The sequence below is a fragment of the Salmo salar genome, chromosome ssa03, assembly GCF_905237065.1.
Source record: "Salmo salar chromosome ssa03, Ssal_v3.1, whole genome shotgun sequence".
NCBI classification, from domain to species: Eukaryota; Metazoa; Chordata; class Actinopteri; order Salmoniformes; family Salmonidae; genus Salmo; species Salmo salar.
Window position 1 is genome coordinate 14,059,737 of NC_059444.1, and position 18,095 is coordinate 14,077,831.

Consider the following 18,095-nt stretch of genomic DNA (forward strand, 5'->3'; position numbering starts at 1 on the left):
TGTTCCCCTCTAATAAGGGGGGAACCTGGTACACCAGTGGGTGCAATTACTTGTCAGGTACATTAGAAAACCAGCAGGCTTCGGACCTCGTAGGGTAAGAGTTGAATACCACTGCACAGTAGAGGAGGCTGGTGGGAAGAGCTATAGGAGGATGGGCTCATTGTAATGGCTGGAATGGAATAAATGGAACAGAGTCAAACGTGTGGTTTCCATATGTTCAATGTGTTTGATACCGTTTTATGGATTCCATTCCAGCCATTACAATGAGCCCATCCTCCTATTGCTCCTCTCAACAGCCTCCTCTGATGCACAGCTACATCCTTTTCAAACACCGTTATTGGACTTTCAGGAATGCCATGCCTAGCATAAGTAGTGAGCAGTGGAGGCTGCTGATGGGAGGACGGCTCATAATAATGGCTGGAAACCCATGTGTTTGATGTATTTGATACCATTCCACCCATTCTGCTCCAGCCATTACCACTAGCCTGTCCTCCCCAATTAAGGCACCACTAACCCCATGCGGTAGCGAGTGGCTCAAATGCCTTATTCCGAGATCACATACTGCATGGCTGGGCTACTGTCCACCGGAATGGGTTGCTGCTGCCCTCTGCTGGTGTCTTGGTAAATGTCAGCCAGGACAATGACCCTTTGTTTCTTATTTCTATTTCTGGTGTGTTTTTATACTACCTGTTATTCTACCTGTTTATTTTTAGTGCTACATTGATATTGATTACTGCATTGTTGGGTTTGGAGCTCGCAAGAAAGGCATTTCATTGTACCTGTGCACTTGTTTTGGCTTGTGTAGGCCGTCATTGTAAATAAGAATATGTTCTTAACTGACTTGCCTAGTTAAATAAAGGTTACATTTGACATTAAAACTTGAAACTCTGTGATGGTTTATTATCATCACCCATGGTAAGAACATCCAGTGGCGCTGGAGGGAAAACACACACAGAGATAGTTTTACCACACAATGTCATGTAGAAGTATACAGGGATTCTTTACTTAGTCAAAATGTATTTGGAATGTAGTTTCATGGGTGTTAGTTCCTTGTTGTATGTGTATTGTGGCTTTGCCTTCATTATGGTGATATTCATAATTGAGAGGCCAGAATAGATTATTCTTGTAAAAGCTTGCATCCTTACAGGAGACACACCAGAGACTAATATTGTAGCCTCTGCCCAGGCATTCACCTGAAGCCGAGGCTAGCGATATGAGATACATTTTATTTGATCATTTTTGTTAATATTCATACAATTTCTCCTCCAATCCACTAGGTGGTGTGAATGACCGTTTCTATTCACAGAAACACATATCCTGTCTGCAACGTCAGCGCATTTTACCAGCCCTCTGGTAAAGGCTGCCAACTGAGAAGTTGGAAAAACTGCAAAAATGGTAAATATATTGTCGTCATATACTGTCAACATTAAACATTTTATGCTATTACTTGTCTTGTGCATTTCTATGTCTGATGTTCGTTTCTTTTTAAATGGATGACGTTGGATTTGTGATAAACTTTCACCGGTCAGCTGCATGCTAGCTGCATGCTATGTTCCAGCGTGGTGATATGGCGCTTAAAGGCCTTACTTTGACATTTCCTAGTTATTCCTACTAATAAATAATGTCATGCCAATTGCATAACGTGTTTGTTGTTAATATATCGGCCTGCTTATCTTCCATGCGAATGAAACTGGTCATTGTGTGAAGAAGTCAGTCCTAACATTACCTAGTAAGTTAAGTTTGTAGATTGGCCACCAGTGTGAAAAGGGTTACAACAGGCCAAGCTAGCTGTTCTATGGAGAACTTACACTGCAGTAATATGTATTGCACGTTAGGTGAGTGACACCCATGTCACCAGAAATATGCAATGGCAGCTGTCTCACCTCTCCTCTCCACAGGGCTTCGTGAAAGTAGTGAAAAGTAAGGCGTACTTCAAGAGATACCAGGTGAAATTCAGGAGAAGGCGAGGTGACTAATCATACAATTTTGTTTATGTAATGCACATTTACTCACCGTTTACGAACCACTGACTCAATAGATTCTAGAACAGTGTTTTAATAGGCTTATTTATTTTAATGGCGAATACTAACGAGTTGTCACCTTGTGCATTTAATTCGCTGCTTCTTAATGATGATTCCAAGATCTCTGAGCAATATGTAGTTGGTCCTTCATTTGCGACGGCTGATGTTTTTTTGTTCTTTCAAGACGGGGCTGAGAGAAGCAAGAAAGTCTTGTAATTGTCTATTTCCTATTGGCTAATGCTGGCATGCTAACCAGTTGTGTGTTTGATGTGATTTGTCTTTGTCAGAGGGGAAGACTGACTACTTTGCCCGTAAGCGCCTGGTCATCCAAGACAAGAACAAGTACAACACACCCAAATACAGGATGATCGTGAGGTTCTCCAACAGAGATATCTGTTGCCAGGTGATTGCTGGAGGGCTGCTGTGTGCAGCCTTGGTGTGATTTCAACAACTATTTAGATTTGAAAAACCACATTCTGGCCCTCACCACTTTTATCAATTGCTTCAGATTGCCTACGCCAAGATCGAGGGAGACCAGATTGTTGCTGCTGCCTACTCCCATGAGCTGCCCAAGTATGGCATCACCGTGGGACTGACAAATTATGCTGCAGCCTACTGCACGGGCCTTCTGCTGGCCCGCAGGGTAAGGGTCGCGCACACACACCCATGCTTACACACATACTGTATGCCATACTTACACACATACTGAAGTCTCAAACAGAAGAATGCATAGCTACATGTCATTGTGCAATCCCATAGAAATGGCCACATATGCACAACCTTGCACACTCATGCTACGATTTCCTGCTTGTTCTCATAGTTAATTTTTCTGTTTTCATGAGGTTCATGAGTTGACGTCACTGTGATTCAACAGGCATGACTTCCCCTTGAGTGAAGTTGTATGTCAGGGTGTTGATGGCACCTGTGTAGCCATTCTTCTGCACTGGCAAAGGATACTTTTTTTTTTTAATTAGGGGGAGAGGAATTGTTGCTGATGTTGGGTTTGGGGGCTTTTGACTAAAACCTTCCATATCCAGAACCAGTATCATTGTGCTGACAAAGCAAGACAGACCGGGCCTTTGTGGACTTCCCTTTGTGTATAGATTTGATGCTAGCAAATGCTTATAATTTTGTTGTCTAATACACTGAACTCTTCGTTTTTGGGGGGGGTAAAAGCTGGTGTGGGGATATTCCTTAACTGAGTCTGATATCCAGCAGCACAGTTAATGCAATGAATTTTCAGTTTAGCAAGATTCTATTCATTAGACGATATTGTCAACAGGGGTTGCTGCTAAATCTTAGATGGCATTTCTTTAATGAAACATCTTTGTCTCCTCAGCTGCTGAACAAGTTCGGCCTGGACCAGGTGTACGAGGGCCAGGTGGAGGTGACGGGAGATGAGTTCAACGTGGAGAGTATAGACGGCCAGCCGGGGGCCTTCACATGTTTCCTAGACGCCGGGCTCGCCAGGACGTCCACAGGAAACAAGGTGTTCGGAGCACTAAAGGGCGCCGTCGACGGTGGCCTCTCAATTCCTCACAGGTCAGTTTGAGATTTTGGCAATTAAGTTCTTTATCTACCCCACCAGAGTCAGATGAACTCGTGGATATCATTTTTGTCTCTTCGTCCAGTACGAAGGAAGTTTTTAACTAGCGTCAGCGCAATGACGACGTCTATGGGAACAGCTGTTCCTGAGACCACCAGTCATTGCGCTAACACTGGTTAGCATTACTCTGCAAAACTAACTCTAACTTCCTTCATACTGGATGCAGAGACATCAAAATGGTGTCTGAGTTCATTGGACTCTGGGGGAAGTAGATTAATGACTTCATGACCAAAATCACTAACTATCCCTTTAAGTACAGCTTAAAGCGGAATATGTATCCCCTTTTTTGCCCATCTCGGACTTGAAGTGTCCTATATGATCAACACAGAGGGGTAGAGGATGATAGTTCTCTCATAAACCTGTGGTGAAGGCTGGACACCTCACTGCGGATCCTGTCGGGAGATACAATGTGTCCATGTCTCTTCGCCGTGGATTTGTTTCTATAATGAATGGCCAAGACCATCGGCCCTGTAATAAGACATGGCCTTTGTCATTATACAATGTGATTCTGGAAAAACTTGTTTTATTTTACTATTCAAAGTCACTAAATCAACCCAAGTAATCCAGTTTTGTACCACATCACCATCCTCTTCTCCTCAGCACAAAACGATTCCCTGGCTACGACATGGAGAGCAAAGAGTTCAACGCAGAGATGCATCGCAAACACATCATGGGCATGAACGTGTCGGACTACATGAGCTACCTGATGGAGGAGGATGAAGACGCCTACAAGAAACAGTTCTCACGCTTCATAAAGAACGGAGTCACGCCAGACACAGTAAGTCTGTTTGCACATCCCACTGAATTAGATATTAGAAATGTAATGCCTACCAGGCTGATGGTAGTCACTCCTGGTGTGTGTGAGGGTATCAGTTGGGTTGGCAACTCCTTTCTCACACAGTTGTTACATTTGCTGCTTCTTAATGATGATTCCAAGATCTCTGAGCAATATGTAGTTGGTCCTTCAATTCCGACGGCTGATGTTTTTTTTGTTCTTTCAAGACGGGGCTGAGAGAAGTGAGATGAATTACCAGTGCTGAAAGGCTATTTGTTGGTGTTCTGTGACTCTGGTCCTGAAACCGCTACCCTACCTCTGTCTAAACAATGTGTCGTTCTTTCAGGTGGAGGAGATGTACAAGAAAGCACACACCGCCATCAGAGAGAACCCAGTCCACGAAAAGAAACCCCAAAAAGACGTCAAAAAGAAGAGGTGGGTTTGTCACCGTTGCTGGATTTCCGCTTGGGAGCACTTTGGAGTAGTGCTTCTTTATGATGATACAAAGTCCGCTGAGCAAAATGGAGTTGGTCCTTCATTTGCAACGGCTGATGTCCATTGTCCTTTCAAGACGGGGCTGAGAGAAGCAACCTGTATACTGTATATCCACTTGTAGTATTAAAAACATTGAGCGTTCTGCCATTTAATGTTGTTTACTGTGCTGATGGTTGTTTTCTGTCGCAGGTGGAACCGCGCTAAACTTTCGCTGGCACAGAGAAAGGACCGTGTCGCTCAGAAAAAGGCCAGCTTTCTACGAGCACAGGAAGCCGAGGCAGCGGACGGTTAGAGGGACGGGCACCACTGCCCGTTCCAAAGACACCACTGCACATTGGCTTAATAAATTTATTGCAAAAGACTTCATCACTTTGCTCTCTATGGAAATACTGCCAGTGTGGCGTGTGTTTGACATTTTGGGGGAAATTCTGGTGTGATTGAATGATAGACCTGATGGAAAACATTTAACATACTAGTAACTTATTTTTTTTTACTAGTAATTGAGTATGACGAAACGTATTGGGTATTACATTTCCTCAGACTTAGTCACTGCATACTACAGTCAGGATAATCCACAACTCAGCTGACAAAGAAATGAAAATGAGACCACAGTGAGTGGTATGTGGTTTTATTGTGCAAAATCATGCTTGTTCAAACTTCAAGGAAAACAAACATTGATCCCTCAAAAGCAGCTGTGTGCTTCAGCTCCTTCAGAAACCAAACAGGGTTTCCTGTTTAGAAGATAGTGACCTACTCGTTTAAAAGTTGCGGTTGAAAGAATGTAGAAACAGGAATTTGAATAAAGCGAGCAGTTAATGTACAGTACCTCCTTCACAAGTGGTAGTCTAATTCCAAGTTTATAGTTTTCAGCATGATCTCTTGTATTTGGCACAAGTATTCATGATATGCTACACGGTTAGTGGAAAACTACAAGTGAAAATGTACATGGTACACAAACCAAGAATAATGGCTCGTCATGGGCCGATTCAGCAATGCCATTAAACAAGTGCAGGTGGAAATGTCCCGCGACGTGGACGACACCTGGGTACGTTCCAATGTCTCCTGAAGTGTACACTCTATCCACTATTTCCCATAAATCTAAAAGCATTGGGTTGGTCGAGGTATGGGCTACAGGGAGTTTCCACCATATTTGTTATACCAGTCATTTCCTTTCAAATCAGAAGGGAACAAGTGCACACTGGAAAGAAGAGAATTGGAACAATACCACAGACCTCTATAAAACCGTTTCTTCGGATAGATTCCTTGGTCACATTGAAGAAACTGAAATGTGCAAGTGTACTTCCAATGTGTAGTTCATAACTATTACCACAAATGTTCCATCTGTTTTTTCCCAAGAGGGGAAAACAAGACTCCGAGCCCCGTCATAAACAGCAGATCTACAGTTATTTTCCAGCATCCTGAAAAGGAATTATAATTATCATTCTTCCAATGAGTCAGCAAAACATAAAACGTTGTAGTACGTCTTGAATGAACGATCCACCCAAAGTGGTTGTTTTTGTGACTCACCCATTTTGAATGTTATATTGTATTTCTGCCTGCTTGAACAGCAATAGCTCAGACACATGACCACATGAAATGACCCCTGGAATCGATAGAACATCACTCAAATGCTACAACATTCAAAATGGGTGAATCATACCTTTTAAGTATTTGAGGACTCGGTTGTGTTGTCCCCTCGTCACGAGTCTTTAGTATGGGATATCTGTCTCCACAGCAGGGCCTTGAGGTTGTTCAGAATCAGGGAGTGCTCCATGTCCATCTGTCCCGCCGAGCCTCTGAGGGCCATGCAGGCGTACAGCTGCCTCTCTAACTCCTCCCTCAGCTCTGACGGCGCCCCTCTCAGAAGGTAGTCCCTCAGCGCCCCGCATGCCTTGGCCAAGTTGGGCTGGGTCACCTCCTCCCTGCATCGTCTCTGAGCCATGTCGCACGATGTCCGGCAGTCCGGCCCCAGCACACAGTCGTCGTCCTTCTCGCAGTGCAGCGCGTGCATGGTTCGCCTGAACGCATCCTCAGAGACGATGGCCCTGGGGTCGGTGAGGCGGAGGTCGTGGCGGTCCGTGTAGCCGAAATGGTCGGCGCTCAGGTCGCACATGAGGAAGCTGCCGTAGTTGCCGTGGAAGATGTCCTCCACCAGCTCCAGGAGACCCATGGAGATCTTGGCTTTGCGGGGCCAAGAGGGCGTGAACCACTGGTCCATGCTGCGTCGGGCCTCACTGGGGACCCAGGCCTCAAGGGGCCAGGGGAGGCTGAGACCGTACAGGGGGCCGTAGGGGACCCTCTCGGTCACGTACAGGTCCCCACAGAAGCCCAGCAACCGAGGGGTGTGGCCCCGGTCCTGGAGGAGCAGGCCCAGCAGCACCTCATCCAACTGGAGAAGAGCCCAGGCTGAACGGGCCTCAGGGAGGGAGACGTGCCCGTCCTTGTTGCCGTCGGCGACAGTGAGGATCTTGCTCACCAGGCTGGCCAGGTTGGCCTGCTCGCCCAACTTTGACTGGAGACGGAAGGAGTTAGGGGAGGTAGGAAGAAAAGAGAAAGAAGTTAAGGTGATGTTCTCATGCTCAATCTGGAGATTTTGGTAAAACTGCTGGTGAAATAACAAAATCACTTTCAACAAAAGACAAATGATAGTTGTAATGCTATGCTGATGTTGCTATTGTGACACAGCATATGCTAAAGTCAAAGCAGCAGGAGTTCCAGAACCTTGAAGTGATTGAAGACCATCTCTCTGAACTTCTTCACAGACGTGCCGCGGGTGGGTTTGTCGAAGACTGCAGCCTCCCTCCGGGGCTCTGGCTCTTCTCCCAGCTCATAGTGCAGCACCTCCCCCACCCGGCAGCGGATCACCCCGTCCACATCACCCCAACCACCTGTGTAAACCTGAGGGCCCAGGCAAGGTGAACAAGAAGGACAACCAGACCCAAGTTAGTGGAATTACATTATTATACACCTACAGTCGATAAGAAGAACCAATGGTTTTGACTTATTCTTCTGGACTGACTGTGTAGGAAATACTATTGTGAACTTCTACTGAAGACACCACACCCTTCAATAAAACCATTGGCTACATACTGGAACTTGCCGAAGTGCCTTCTGAGTCGACATTAGGGCTGTAGGTCCCGGTTGTAGTAGGTTGTCCCAAGATGCACTGATCTACGGTTGGTTTTACAAAACCTGGATCTGTACTTAGAACAAACCAACACTACTTGTACAGTACAGGGCTCTACAGTGATTCCAACAGCTTGTACAGGGCTCCATTTTTTAAAAACTTTTATTTAACTAGGCAAGTCAGTTAAGAACAAATTCTTATTAATAATGACGGCCTAGGAACAGTGGGTTAATTGCCTTGTTCAGGGGCAGAATGACTGATTTTTACCTTGTCAGTTCGGGGATTTGATCCAACTGCCCCAGTGCTCTAACCACTAGGCTTCCTGCCGCCTCTAAAGTGCATATCCGCCTAAATATTTCGTTTTTTGACCTAGAATTTGAATTTAGGATCACCAGTGTGCCTAGAAAAATGTAGGATTCTAGTTATCATTTCCGATGTTTCATTGTGCTCATGTAACAATATAGCTTCCGTCCCTCTCCTCGCCCCTACCTGGGCTCGAACCAAGGACCCTCTGCACACATCGACAACAGCCACCCTAGAAGCATCGTTACCCATCACTCCACAAAAGCTGCGGCCCTTGCAGAGCAAGGGGAACAACTACTTCAAGGTCCCAGAGTGAGTTACGTCACCGATTGAAACCCTATTAGCGCGCACCCCGCTAGTTAGCTAGCCATTTCACATCGGTTACACTCACATTTCTTTGTGTGCGCCTACATTTTTTAACAACCTGGTCAGCGTAGAGCCCTGCAGTACAGATGACGCAATCTCAATCGCACTCCACACCACCCTTTCTTACCTGGACAAAAGGAACACCTATGTGAGAATGCTGTTCATCGACTACAGCTCAGCGTTCAACACCATAGTGCCCATGAAGCTCATCACTAAGCTAAGGACTCTGGGACTAAACACCTCCCTCTGCAACTGGATCCTGGACTTCCTGACAGGCCGCCCCAGGTGGTAAGGGTAGGCAACAACACGCCTGCCACGCTGATCCTTAACACTGGGGCCCCTCAGCGGTGTGTACTTAGTCCTATCCTGTGTTCCCTTTTCACCCACGACTGCATGGCCAAACACGACTCCAACACCATCATTAAGTTTGCTGACGACACAACAGACGGCCTATAAGGAGGAGGTCAGAGAACTGGCAGTGTGGTGCCAGGACAACAACTTCTCCCTTTATGTGAGCAAGACAAAGGAACTGATCGTGGACTACAGGAAAAGGCGGACCGAACAGGCCTCCATTAACATCGACGGGGCTGTAGTGGAGTGGGTTGAGAGTTAAGTTCCTTGGTGTCCACATCACCAACTAACTATCATGGTCCAAACATACCAAAACAGTTGTGAAGAGTGCAAGACAAAACCTTTTCCCCCTCAGGAGACTGAAAAGATTTGGCATGGGCCCTCAGATCCTAAAAAGGTTCTACAGCTGCACCATCGAGAGCATCCTGACCGGTTGCATCACTGCCTGTTATGGCAACTGCTCGGCATCTGACCGTAAGGTGCTACAGAGGGTAGTGCGAACGGCCCAGTACATCACTGGGGCCAAGCTTCCTGCCATCCAGGACCTATATAATAGGCGGTGTCAGAGGAAAGCCCATCAAATTTTCAAAGACTCCAGTCATCCAAGTTATAGACTGTTTTCTCTGCTACCGCAGGGCAAGCGGTACCGGAGGGCCAAGTCTAGGACCAAAAGGCTCCTCAACAGTTTCTACTCCCAAGCTATAAAACTGTTGAACAATAAATCAAATAGCCACCCGGACTATTTACATTGACCCTCCCCCCTCTTGTACACTGCTGCTACTCGCTGTTTGTTTGCTACCTATGCATAGTCACTTCGCCCCCACCTACATGTACAGATTACCTCAACTAGCCTGTACCCCTGCACGCTGACTCAGTACCGGTGTCCCCTGTATATAACCTAGTTATGTTATTCTTATTGTGTTATTTTTTTATTTTAGTCTACTTGGTAAATATTTAATTCTTCTTGAACTGCACTGTTGGTTAAGGGCTTGTAAGTAAGCATTTCACGGTAAAGTCTACACTTGTTGTATTTGGCGCATGTGGAAAATAAAGTTTGATTTGATTTACAGTAATCCCTGCAGCTCAAAGGTAGGGGCATGGTGTGTTACCTCACCTGGTGGTTGGGGCTGGTAGAGAGACATCTTCCCAGGTAGAGGGTGTCTTTGTCACACAGACTGCTGCAGGCCGAGCCGTCAATGATGCCCCTCCTGTATTTATCACACTGACAAGTGGATGGTTGGTGTTAGTCTCTTCCTCTCCATTTATTTACTCAATACAACAATACGCTAGGTATTACAAAGTCAGAACCATAACGCTTAAACCACTTGTGACACAGATTTTAATCTTAGTGACCTCGCTATTGTTTTATTTCTATGGTCCAGAACCAACAACACTTCACTCAAGATGAAAGTTAACTGCTACAGACTGCCCAAAGACCTTTCACTAACTTCTTTCTCTGTTTGACGGTTGCATGTTACATGAACATTGGGTGGCAGTGTTTAGCCAAGTACGAATGAAACCAGTCTCGTGGTAGCAGTTCTGGTAACAGCAAGGGTCCGAATGCCAAATAGCTTGTCGTTGAGCCTTTGTGTCTGTAAGCTTCATAAGCCTCAGCGGTTGAATGAGACGGATGATGTCAAAACGGTGGAGTATAAAAATGTGTGATGCTCTTTACAAGGGTTCCCCAGCCGGTGACCTGCGATCTGAATTTGGCCCGCGTATGACGATTATTTTTTGTTGTTTCATTGTTGGACATAAAAGACCATAAAAACACCAGTAAATCAGCTGCAAGTTATTTACATTTAGGAAATCTGTTCCAAAGTATTCCCATAAAAGAGAAACGTGATCGTATACAAATGTAAGCAAGGTTTGAAATGCTGTTTTAGTTCAACATTATGGGTTTCTTGAGGTCAATTGTCTCTGGCCCCCTGACCATCCGCTCAAGAAAACATAATCGTCCCACCACTGAATCTAGTTAATGATTCATGCTCTACACTACAGCAGTGCTTTTACAACTACTAAGAATCAAATCTAATTTTATTAGTCACATACACATATTTAGCAGATGTTATTGCGTGTGTAGTGAAATGCTTGTGTTCCTAGCTCCAACAGTGCAGTAGTATCTAACAATTCACAACAATACACACAAATCTAAAAGTAAAAGAATGGAATTAAGAAACCGCCACATGTTCCAGTATCACAGTAGAACTGGGTCGTGACCTGACTGGTCCAGCAGTTAGCACCGCCGATCGGCCACCCCCATATTATGTAGTCATTCCAATCTGTCCCATAGCCTGTTTGACACACTCCTCCTGTCATTCCTGTTCCCCCTAAAGACAGTCTATCAATAAAAGCATAACAATAGGAGAGTTGGTCATGAATATGATGTCAGATGTGTCTGTACTCACTATGGCGTTCTGGCACTCATGTCCTCGGCAGAGCTCGGTGTAGTTGGAATACTGGACGTAGATCACCCAACCTCCCACAAACACTGTCAGCCAGGTGAGGAACAGGTATTTGACCCGCACAAAGGAGATGCGAGCCTGTAGGGGTCAAACAGAGAAAGATGGTTGGTTGCTTCATTAAACATGTCTTCACATTCCCTTTAAAATGCATGAGCATGCATCAATGAGTTCTACCATGTCATGTGAAATTATACAGTGTGCCGAGCACCTACCCTACATAGTAAACATCACACCATATAACTAATTATATCTTAAGTTCAGTTGGTAGACGTTATTTGATTGTCAATGCATCAGAAACAATGGATTTTTCACAAATTTCATGAACTGGTTAAGGTGAGCTATTCTGTTATGATTTATAACAGTGATTCCCAACCAGGGGTACTAGGACTCCACAGGGGTACTTGGCCTATCCACAGGGGTACTAGGACTCCACAGGGGTACTTGGCCTATCCACAGGGGGTAGTTGAGAAGACTCATGAGACCTAATGGGAAAAATACACAAGGGGGTACTTCCAGGGTACTCCGGGCAGAGCACAATTCAGTTGGTGGTACAGTAACTGGAAACGGTTGGGAACCACTGACTTTAAATATGACACACACGACCTACAGTACAAAGAAATGGAGCGAGAACATAAAGAACATGCCCCATTTAGCCATGAAACCAGCCTGGTCAATGGCAGTATACTAAATAGCACTTCCTAATCGACACCGTCATGTGACCAACAACTGACAGCCCAGCAGTATTTTTTACATTTTATTTAACTAGGCAAGTCAGTTAAGAACAAATTCTTATTTACAATGACAGCCTAGGAACAGTGCCTTGTTCAGGGGCAGAAAGACAGATTTTTACCTTGTCAGCTCAGGGATTTGATCTAGAAACCTTTTGGTTACTGGTCCAATGCTCTAACCACTAGGCTACCTGCCATATTGTAGTTTCCACAGTGATGGTGGGGTCACACATATTCAAGCTATTGATCTCATAACCACAGTGGCCCAACAATGTCCCTTTGAGACTAAACAGAGTTCGGGGGTTAAGTGTTGGATTGGTCCTAATATAATAGAAGACTCGAGACATAGTTGTAAACCAATTGAGTTATGACTTCAGCTGTGGCATTTATCACATGACAGGTTAACAGGCTGTATGCAGACATAGGCTACGTTCCAATGTCCATACTAATGTTGCATACACAATCAGGGATTGACGTTAAGGGCTGCCCCATTGCCATGACAATACATTGCTTCACACGAAGTGGTATGCTAGTGTGTGGATTTTGGAATCAGAGCATGTCTGAAAGGCAACTGCGACCAATAAGATCCTTATGAGGCGACAGGGACCAATCGCCTTCGACTTTCTCTGACTTGGTATTTCTAAATCAGGACTATGACCAGCGCTGGAGCTTAAAGAGGTGTTGTTTTGGGATGAGAAGAATAAGCTTGAACAGTGACAGAGTTATGGCTTAAAGGGGTGTGAGAGAGTGAGTGAGTGAGAGAGTCCTGAGTTGTGTTCACCAGACACGAAATGGAAGAAAGCTGTCTGACCTCTGAAACGGTGTGAAATGGAACTTGTATGAGAAACGCTCGTTTCCATTTTGTTTTGCCACTGTATGCCCCAATGAACCCGACCCACATATTTTAGTGTTGTCCTCACAGAAAGGCGGTAACAGATAGGGATCAGATATTCCCCTCCCAAAAGCCTCGCTAGCTGAAGGCATCAGGGGAGCACACGCTGCTACACTATCTGATCTGACCCCTGTAGTGTGTGTGTGTGTGTGTGTGTGTGTGTGGGCTAACACACACTTTAAGATACAGGGCTCTGGCAGTCACTTAGGTATGAGTCTCCATGATGAGTCTGTTTGAAGACTCGAGACATCGGCCTAGTTGTAAAAGCAATTGAGTTACAACCAATGGCAGCAATACATGACAACACAGCATGCTAGCAACACAACATGGTAGCAGCACAAAACAGGGTACACACATTATTGGGCACAGACAACAGCGCAAAGGCCAAGAAGGTAGAGACAACAACACATCACGCAAAGCAGCCACAACTGTCAGTAAGAGTGTCCATGATTGAGTCTTTGAATGAAGAGATTGAGATAAAACTGCCCAGTTTGAGTGTTTGTTGCAGCTCATTCCAGTCGCTAGCTGCAGCGACCTGAAAAGACGAGCGACCCAGGGATGTGTGCGCTTTGGGGACCTTTAACAGAATGTGACTGGCAGAACGGGTGTTGTATGTGGAGGATGAGGGCTGCAGTAGATATCTCAGATAGGGGTGAGTGAGGCCTAAGAGGGTTTTATAATGGCCTGTAGGCAGACAGAGGATGTCTGAAAAGTCATTGTGTGAGTTTCAGAGTAGCTACCTCTACCTGTGTTTGGATGAGAAGCTGTGTGTGAGTTTCAGAGTAGCTACCTCTACCTGTGTTTGGATGAGAAGCTGTGTGTGAGTTTCAGAGTAGCTACCTCTACCTGTGTTTGTGTTTGTATGAGAAGCTGTGTGTGAGTTTCAGAGTAGCTACCTCTACCTGTACCTGTGTTTGGATGAGAAGCTGTGTGTGAGTTTCAGAGTAGCTACCTCTACCTGTACCTGTGTTTGGATGAGAAGCTGTGTGTGAGTTTCAGAGTAGCTACCTCTACCTGTGTTTGTGTTTGGATGAGAAGCTGTGTGTGAGTTTCAGAGTAGCTACCTCTACCTGTGTTTGTGTTTGGATGAGAAGCTGTGTGTGAGTTTCAGAGTAGCTACCTCTACCTGTGTTTGTGTTTGGATGAGAAGCTGTGTGTGAGTTTCAGAGTAGCTACCTCTACCTGTGTTTGTGTTTGGATGAGAAGCTGTGTGTGAGTTTCAGAGTAGCTACCTCTACCTGTGTTTGTGTTTGGATGAGAAGCTGTGTGTGAGTTTCAGAGTAGCTACCTCTACCTGTGTTTGTGTTTGGATGAGAAGCTGTGTGTGTGGGTGTGTGTTGATGGATGTTTAGTTTGCATGCAGTAATAATACTCCAGTCTCACAAGTTGAAACAGCTAAAGATCAAAATTGCACATCTACTAGCTTCCGTCTGATAAGTAAAACGGTTGCAGTCAATGAGGTGCCAAAATGCTAATTGTGTTTGTGTTATGGAACAATAATGCATATCATAATAGGTTTAAACACGTCACGCCGTTGGGTTGCACTTTGACTCGTAGACAGTTAGTGGCTCTGTCATGTGCGAGTAACATTTATCCTACAGCCCATTTCTCTTTGCTTCTAAGGGTCTACAGTACGCCATTTTCACATTCCCTGACACTATTATGCAATAAAGGCTGTCATGATATCCTGCATCCCCCTACTCCAGGCCATGGCTAGCTCTACAGTTAAAGCATCACTGCATAAGCCAGGCACCACAGGTCACATCCACTAACACATGTTTAATAATACAGTAACAGTAAAAATAGTAATATCACCTTTTACTGTTTCAAACACCTCCTTTGCCGAGGGTTAATCTGTGCAGCTTGCACATAGCACAGACTGTCTTTACACTGAAGAAAATAATAGCACTTGCTATTGGCCTTGCTCACTCCCACACTGCTCCTTGCTATCTATTTCTCTTTGCTCTCTCATAACTGCTTCTTAGGGGCAACTCTTATCTACTGAGTAAACACAGTATTTCCTTGCTGTGTTAGTGTGTTGTCAATAAACTTTTTTATAACCTTGCGTTGCTCAAAATAACTAGCCATACGCTGGCAAGTGGTGTTAACCTCAGGAAAACATGGGGGGGCTCAGGAATTCACACAGGGTGAAACATCATTTGATGTCGCTGAGAACTCATAGGTTGTTAGATGTCATAAAGACCCTATGCCAGACAGTATTTCACTTCACAATCAAATAGTACTGTGCCTATGGCAGCCTTACACGGCCTGCCAACAAATAGCATTGTTGCTATGACAGTCTGGCATCACAGAAAGGGGTTTGGTGCCAGATAGGTGGTGGACTGAGTACTCTGTTAACCTTTCAACCCACTTGTATTAATAAGTAGTCAAGGATCCTTTTATATCTAAACTAGCAAAAACAACAGCTATACTCCATTCTCTCTGGCTATACTACATTTAAAGTGTCTGCAATCCTATGAAAGTACAGACAAAAGGTTGAAACAATGTAACTGCTCAACTAAAGTGCCTCTATGGGAAGAAATATATATAAATAAATAAATGGATTTGCTGAGCCACGTTTACATTTCCGGTGTCTGGTCCGGTCAAGGCTGTTTGGATTTATGGTCGCCTCATTAATCACTGTAGCAGGCGTATTCTGTTGACCGTCCTGTCAAGAGGCCACATTCTACAGAGAGTAGTAATCATGTTCTAACAGGGGTCTGTTCAGGAGGATGTAGTGTTACAGAACGTTCAGATAGAAATGTGTATTGTAGAACAGATATAATTGTCTGTCAGATCAAACAGGGAATCGTGTGTGCTCTATTCGTTCTGATTATATCCGCAATGTTCAGAACATTTCCCCTCACGGAATACACCACATGCTGTGTTTCAACAGATGGTGGAACAACTGTTAAATACAGCTAAACATGGAAATATTATATTATCATGTGCTATTGAATGCCCTCAACACACCCCTACAGCCAGTAGTCAGAAATGTACTCAGGAGCTTGAATAAGTTACATATTAGCTAAGTCTCCATGACATATTTAACAAAAGCAAAGCAGACATTGAGAGCAATGTCAACATTACCATAGTGATGGATTGGGAACCATCGTTATAGGGCAGTAACGCAATGCCTGAGTACACAAGCAACTCTATCACATCCAAGTGAGATAAACTTTTATACTATCCAACCCAAAACAAACTAACAGAAACACACATACACACACTGTGTGGCCCCTCTCTCCCTCTTCCCACTAAGCGTTTTATGGTATAGTGGAATTGCAGGCCCCGAGTGCCCAAAACCCTTAGTTCAGCCATATTATCCAACACAGCGGATTATTCCTGCTGTCGCACTGGATACACGTAAATCAAATATGCCGCTGGTGGCCTCAGGCAGGGACAAAGGTGACCCACATCCACCCCTTACTGTTGGACGTGACCTGTTATTACGCCATCACCAATTTGTAATATAAAACAATATTATGAAAATAGGATCGCAGGACTACATTGAGCCAATGAATTAGCCTACATTCAATAAGAGTGTATTAAGCTATATGCAATAAAGTGTAGCCTATAGCCATAGTCTAAAACATCCTATTAAAGAGTCAGGCATAATTTATTTCTGCCAGTTCTTTGGGGTAGCCTATTTTTCCAAACCAAATTGGCAGCATCAACAATTTCAGCATGCAAGAATATGCATTGCAGCAAGACAGTCTCTTCAATCTCTAAATGTCTAGCTCGTGGCTGTCCTCGCATACATGGCCTTACTGTATAGGCTACTATAAAACCAACATTTGAGTCCCTTCAGAATTTTAAGAGGGTGCACTGTGTCCCGCGTGCGTAATATTGCTCGACAAAAAGCACACTACAGCTGTCGATGACAGTGGCCACACGACGTCAATTTTCTTGTGGCGCGGTTGATTGTAGACTGAGCTCAGTCAATATAAATTGTAAAACGGTTTAGAACTGTTACCTGGAAATAGAACGATTTATTTATCCAGGCACGTGGAAACAGACGCCTCGCCATCACAAAAATAGATCATCTCCAAACGCGGAGCTGCGAAAGAGAATCCAAATAAATGGAGAATGCATTTCAGTGTATTCCTATGCGATCGAAGCAGATTCTATTAACACTGAATATATCCGTTGCAGAGTTATTCTTAGTTACCCTTTCGTGTAGTTACAGCCGTAGCCTGTCTCTGAACGCAGCGCTGCTGTCTTGGCCGTGCAGCTGCTGATCACCAAGAAAGACCACAGAAAATAAAGGCGCTGGGACGATTGTTTGGCGACGCAAAAGCTTTGACCTCCTCTGTGCAACCAATGCATAACCATCACATTTCCTATGAAATTTTCCCGATGAAATAATTAGAATTTCTATGAAATCATTATACATTTATAAATGATAACTCTTCTCTCTCACTAATTCTGAATTTCATGGATGCTTGGATTTGCCATAAAATGTAACTGTTACAGCAGCTCGCAGTCATAAAAAGCAAAAAGGTTTCAGCCATTCATTGTAACACATATGTAAATGTTACACAATGTAACAATACACAATGTTACAGGACTATTTATAGTAACAGATGTGAAGATGGTGTATGGTTTTCTAGCGCCGACAAGTGGACGGTTGATTAATTCATATATTTGATTGGAACTAAAATAATATTACAAATATGAATATTGGTGGCTCAGTTGGTAGAGCATGGTGTTTGCAACGCCAGGGTTGTGGGTTCGATTCCCACGGGGGACCAGTACGGAGAAAAAAATGTATGAAATGAAATGTATGCACTCACTACTGTAAGTCGCTCTGGATAAGAGCATCTTTTAAATGACTAAAATGTAAATGATATATGAATAACTATAGGCTAGTCTACTACAGCTATACATTTTCCAAAACTTCAAAAGTATCCCAGAATAGTAGGTTGCCATATCCACTATGCACACAATTTAGTTGTGGGCTCAC

The 18,095-nt window shown here is 44.3% G+C and overlaps 2 protein-coding genes and 1 non-coding gene across 4 annotated transcripts; 2 read left to right on the top strand and 1 right to left on the bottom strand.

The window, feature by feature from the left end:
• Positions 1-1,268: 1,268 nt before the first annotated feature.
• LOC106598916 (60S ribosomal protein L5) lies at positions 1,269-5,258 on the top strand. Its single transcript, XM_014189941.2, has 8 exons — positions 1,269-1,395; positions 1,899-1,968; positions 2,309-2,424; positions 2,530-2,664; positions 3,361-3,563; positions 4,228-4,405; positions 4,749-4,837; positions 5,087-5,258. The coding sequence occupies exons 1-8, from the start codon at positions 1,393-1,395 to the stop codon at positions 5,187-5,189; spliced, it is 897 nt and encodes a 298-aa protein (XP_014045416.1). The 5' UTR covers positions 1,269-1,392; the 3' UTR covers positions 5,190-5,258.
• Positions 3,914-4,037, top strand: LOC123741964 (small nucleolar RNA SNORA26). Its single transcript, XR_006769487.1, has one exon. It is a non-coding gene; the product is annotated as a small nucleolar RNA SNORA26 (small nucleolar RNA).
• Positions 5,259-5,509: 251 nt separating the features above from the next.
• On the bottom strand, positions 5,510-17,611 carry LOC106598915 (divergent protein kinase domain 1A). 2 transcript variants are annotated; one of them, XM_014189940.2, is made up of 6 exons: positions 17,301-17,611; positions 17,106-17,189; positions 11,453-11,587; positions 10,159-10,266; positions 7,619-7,795; positions 5,510-7,409 (listed from the first exon to the last, which is right to left on the bottom strand). In XM_014189940.2, exons 2-6 carry the CDS (start codon positions 17,157-17,159, stop codon positions 6,597-6,599), a joined length of 1,287 nt encoding a protein of 428 aa, XP_014045415.1. In that variant the 5' UTR covers positions 17,160-17,189; positions 17,301-17,611; the 3' UTR covers positions 5,510-6,596. The 2 variants fall into 2 exon arrangements, with proteins under 2 accessions (XP_014045415.1, XP_014045414.1); XM_014189939.2 differs by having other exon boundaries at positions 17,106-17,611.
• Between the last annotated feature and the right edge of the window lie 484 nt (positions 17,612-18,095).

Coding starts and splice junctions, on each gene's coding strand:
- LOC106598916 (XM_014189941.2), top strand. Junction 2,425..2,529: donor ACAGAGATATCTGTTGCCAG/GTGATTGCTGGA, acceptor CAATTGCTTCAG/ATTGCCTACGCCAAGATCGA. Junction 3,564..4,227: donor GGCCTCTCAATTCCTCACAG/GTCAGTTTGAGA, acceptor TCTTCTCCTCAG/CACAAAACGATTCCCTGGCT.
- LOC106598915 (XM_014189940.2), bottom strand. CDS start 17,159: ATGGCGAGGCGTCTGTTTCCACGTGCCTGGATAAATAAATCGTTCTAT. Junction 11,588..17,105: donor ATAAATCGTTCTATTTCCAG/GTAACAGTTCTA, acceptor TGACCCCTACAG/GCTCGCATCTCCTTTGTGCG. Junction 7,796..10,158: donor CTACCAGCCCCAACCACCAG/GTGAGGTAACAC, acceptor CTGGGCCCTCAG/GTTTACACAGGTGGTTGGGG.